This window comes from Canis lupus, chromosome 9 (genome assembly GCF_048164855.1).
Source record: "Canis lupus baileyi chromosome 9, mCanLup2.hap1, whole genome shotgun sequence".
Lineage (NCBI taxonomy): Eukaryota > Metazoa > Chordata > Mammalia > Carnivora > Canidae > Canis > Canis lupus.
In genome coordinates, this window is record NC_132846.1 from 3,901,503 (window position 1) to 3,906,437 (window position 4,935).

Consider the following 4,935-nt stretch of genomic DNA (forward strand, 5'->3'; position numbering starts at 1 on the left):
TAGAGGAACTCAGTGTGCCTGAGAAGGTGGTTTCTGCCCAGTGTGTCTATGACAGAGTATGTACGACGGCAGGAGGGATGGGAGAGCTTCAGCCCCCAAACCAGGTTTTAGGAGAGAAAGAAGGGAAGGGAAGAAAGGAGGAAAAGGAGAATATCTGAGCAAGGAAAAGAGCAGCCAGGGACCTCTACCCTGCTTTCTTCTCTAATAAATCAGGTGGTAGACATGGGCTGATATTCTATTTTTTTTTGAAGTACAGTAAGATTTATTTTGAAATAATCAGCAGAATCTCAAACACACAAATAAATGCATCTTAGTATGTTCATTCGCTTCAGACTCTCAGTATTGTCATCCACAGCTTGACCATCTCCAGCGCATCAGAGACCAAACCTGGCAGGTCCCTCAGTGTCTCCCTTCTCCTGTCTTTCATATTAGAAGTATGTTCAGTTTCTAGGAAGACTTACTAAAGAATTCTACTTTTTACAAATAATCCCCAACTTCTGCCTCCACAGCAATCTAAAAGGGGTAAATAAAAAATCTTACAAAAGAAATTAAGACCTTCAAAACAATTATTTTAGCAATATGTAGTGAGGTCTACCAGAAGAAGAACTGGCTCCTAATTTAATTTATTAACATTTGATTGACAGTTCACTCATCTGGTGAGACAAAATGTGTGAGAGAAAATGCTCTACGTATATACACATACACTGTAGGCACAGTCGCAGATTGATAGTTAGCGATAAGCAAGTATATATAATAAAAATACATGCCCAATGTTGATTTTCACCACCAAAGAATGCTGCTATGGTTTAAATCATGATTTCTTGATGAATACACAAGATAAAAGAAGGGATAAAAACAGAGGAACTGACAATCCCCATGAATTATAAGAAATGAAACGTAAGATGAAGACAATTGTAAACAGAAGAATTTAACACCTATGGTGGTACATTCAGACCAGGTACTGTATTACAATAAAGCCAGAATCAATTATTTGACAATATTTTTTGTTTACTAAGCATGGGAAGCATTTTTGCTGGTGGCAAAGTGTGGATTTTTTTCATCAAAGAACATTAAAAGGCTGAGATAATAACCATACTGCTTGTATATTTAACCAATAGTTCTGATACTCTCTCATTAATCTTTGATAGCTGATAATTTGAATAAAAAGACATGATGAATCAAAGCATACACCAGATTTAAAAAGAAAAATCCAACAAAACAATCTCAGCATCTAAATGGTAAACACCAAATGAGTTCCTAATCTGGCATAAGGTGTTTTGTTTTTTGTTTTTGTTTTTTGTTTTTTGTTTTAATTAAAGGAAAAAATACGTATGAATGAGTCTACCTATTTTTAAAAATGTGAATGATCACAACAGTGCAATGGCTGGTTCTCACACCATGTAAGTTCAATCTGTAAGTTCAATCTGAAATGTTCATCTGGTGTAATATTCAGCTGTCAAGAGGGAGCAACTCAAAGGACATCACACAATCTATAAACCAGCTGGAAGGAGCCATTCAGACTTTGCCCTGCCGAACCCTCTTTGGGTGATGATTAGACAAATCTTCGTAGATGATATACTGTGTGCAGAAGCGCTGATCGAAATCTGGTCTCGCGTGGTACGCAACCGTATTGATGGTCTGAGTCACATCACTGTCTGGCTTGGGCTTTCGACTGAGGACCTGGCCCCCAGCAGCAGTGACAAACTTAATAAGGTTGTCCTTGGGATGGTGTTTAAAGGTTCCCCCAAAATAGAAGTAGCATCCGTCAAACAGCTTTGGCAGCAGCTGTTCCTTGTTGAGCCTGCTTCGATGGGATCCCTCAGGTATCTCATATTTTTCCTCTTGTTCACATGCTTTTCTCTGTAGACATGCTTTCACCCATTCAAATTTTAAGATCCAACATCCATTGAGAATCCCAAGCATACATTTCAGGGTACTTTGAACTGTATCCCCAGGAACAATGACATGAGTTACTGTATTGTCAAATTCAGCACATTTTTTAGCCTTAAGAATTGCTGCAAGCTCACTGAGCATTTTCTGTTCTGAAGAAAGCCCACTGCCTATAAGCACAAGAGGTCCATCCCTACGCTGACCAGTGTTTGGTACTGAGTAATGGCGAGTTGATGATGATTCATTCTTCTCTGGTAGCAGCAATAGTGATTTCATATTTTCATTGTCTGCATAATCCACAGGCCGCAAACCAAATATGTTAATGGCATCCCTGGAGGCTCCAGAGGCGAGTAAGAGCTTGACTATCTCCAAGTGCCCGTTCCTGGCAGCATTGTGAAGCGGGGAGTCGTTCTGATAGCCAGGAGTGTTCACCAACGCCTGGTGCTGCAGCAACAACTCCACTACCTTCAGGTGCCCGTGATTGCAGGCTTCGTGCAATGGTGTCCATCCAGCATGGTCTTTAACATTTGGGTCGCTTCCATTTTGTAAGAGGTACTCAACAGAAGGTACGTCACCCTTAATTGAAGCAATATGGAGCAGAGTCTCTCCTCTATGATTTCTCTTCATGGCCGTAAGGCTATTGGGTGACAGCTTTGTTGCTGAGGGGCTAGACATCATCCGTCTGTAACGGGTTATTCAGGGCAGAAGGCGGTGTACCTGGTGAAAGGCTCATGGACTCAACTGATAGATTACTGTTTTTCCTCCTTATTGTGTCACCAATTTTAAGTTTGCTTGAAGGTGGTGAAGAGCAGCCAGGCAATGGCTTGTTTTCTGAAAGCACTATGTGCTGGCTACTGGTGCCAGGAATGCTGCTTCTGCATCTCTTAGAAATGGGACTGGACCGGCTGCTGTGCTGCCCACGGTGCCCACTGTGACCTGATGGCAAGGACTGCTTAGGTGGAAGAGGATTCTCACAGAGATTCTTCTGGGGAGTCAATTCTTCATTCCTGCTCTCCAATTCTGGAGACTCTATTTGCTCAGCTAATGGTAAAGAGACTTCAGCTAAGCTGCTAAAACACTGTGACTCTGTTACAGAGCCACTTGCAAGTAAGTCTATTTCACCATTTGCCTGAGGACTAGGGTTAACAGATGGCTGGCTACAGAAAGACACCAGCTTCTCCTTAAATTCCTCTTTGGAGTCAAGTTCATCATCTTCTTTTTCTGCTTCTAAATTCCATTTTTGGTTGATTTCGGTTAAAGTTTTCTTTTTTTGGGATCCCTGGGTGGCGCAGCGGTTTAGCGCCTGCCTTTGGCCCAGGGCGCGATCCTGGGGATCCAGGATCGAATCCCACATCGGGCTCCCGGTGCATGGAGCCTGCTTCTCCCTCTGCCTGTGTCTCTGCCTCTCTCTCTCTCTCTCTCTGTGTGACTATCATAAATAAATTTAAAAAGTTTAAAAAAAAATAAAAAATAAAGTTTTCTTTTTTTTGTTTTTTTCTAGATCTTGTACGAGCCTTTTTAGCCCTCTCTGAAACACTTGTTGGAGGACTTGTAGAAACAAATTCGTACATTGAAGCCTGCCGAGCGTTCTCATCACTTATGACTTGAGGATGGGTTTGCACTGAAACTTTACTCACAACATATCTGACCTTCTTACTTCGAGGACTGAACCACATTTTTATTGAATTCTTCTTATTTTCTGCATCATTAAATAACTTTTCCCTAGATGTGTCTTCTTTCAAATCTGAAAGCTTATCATCATGTAGCAAATTCCGAAGCGTACTACAAAGCTGGATCATGCTGTCCAATTGTCTATTTATCTTCACATCTTGTATCCACGCTGGGGTGTAACACACTGGACAGCCAGTTCCAATACAGTCACTTACACAATTACTACAGAAGATGTGCTCACACGCTCCTAAACACACAGGCTCCCTCAGAATATTAGAGGCGAGCAGAGCAGCAGCTCCTCCAGCCGGTCGAGCGCGGCGCGGCTGTGGGCCCAGGCCCCGCGGCCACGGCTCCATGGCGGGCGCGGGACGAGGCTGGTTCCCGCAGCGGACCCTCGGCCGCCGGCCCCCCGGCATCGCCCCGCCTGGCCAGGGGTCCTCCCCGAGCGGGAGCCGCGGCGGGCGGGCGGGCCCGGGCAACGACCGAGACGCCGCAGGCCTGGCGCCCTGATATTCTAAATGAAGGTATGGGGACAGACACATAATGAAGTGGCTCATGTAAATTACAAGCTGTGCCCCTCCTTTCATCTTGGTAAGTACATAAATCGTTAACCTACCTACAAGAAGGCCTTGAGTGAGATGGTCTTGCAATACCAAGGGAAGATGGAGTGTACATATTCCTCTCTGTACCCCCTGAAGCCCTGTTAAAAAGATGATAAGGAATTGTAAAGGGTGTAAACTGACAAAGAGAACTGAAAAAGATGACAAACGACAGTGATATTAGAAAAATTTTAGAGGGTGAGCTGTATGTATATGCTGCAATCAATGCAAACTTGCTGAGCAGACCAAATAAAGAAGTAACCAAGGAGCACATAGTAGAGAAGTACCTCAGTGTGTGCTGTACCCCCCTGGAGAGGGTAAGGAAAAAGTGGCACCAATTGCATTTTAATAATTATGGAGGATAGTGTCGTGTGTGTGCGTGTGTGTGTGTGTGTGTGTGTGTTGAATGTTTGGAAGATCATAGGAGGACTGAATGAGAAAATATATAGTAATGGACAACCCATGTTCTTTACCTGGGCCTATACAATAAGCAGTGATCACTTCTCAAACTCTATAGAAGAATGGAAGATAGTTAGTATAAACTGAAGAATAGCACATCAAAAAGTCAGATAGCCGAACTTTTCAGTATATCTGTGTTGGGGATAACGATGGGAGACCTGTACCCCATTATTCACAGCTACAATGTCCACAGTTGCCAAACTGTGAAGCGAGCCAAGATGTCCTTTGACAGATGAATGGATAAAGAAGATGTGGTCTATATATACAATGGAATACTACTCAGTTATCAGAAAGGACGAATACCTGCCATTAACTT

General features: G+C 43.1%; 1 protein-coding gene across 1 annotated transcript; it reads right to left on the reverse strand.

Annotated features, from left to right (window-relative positions):
* Nucleotides 1–1,351: 1,351 nt before the first annotated feature.
* On the reverse strand, nucleotides 1,352–3,977 carry LOC140639618 (BRCA1-associated RING domain protein 1-like). Its single transcript, XM_072837803.1, is given in 5 exon segments — nucleotides 1,352–2,578; nucleotides 2,580–3,163; nucleotides 3,381–3,841; nucleotides 3,844–3,908; nucleotides 3,910–3,977. Coding segments are annotated over 5 exon segments (2,307 nt in total). The 3' UTR covers nucleotides 1,352–1,449.
* Nucleotides 3,978–4,935: the final 958 nt, after the last annotated feature.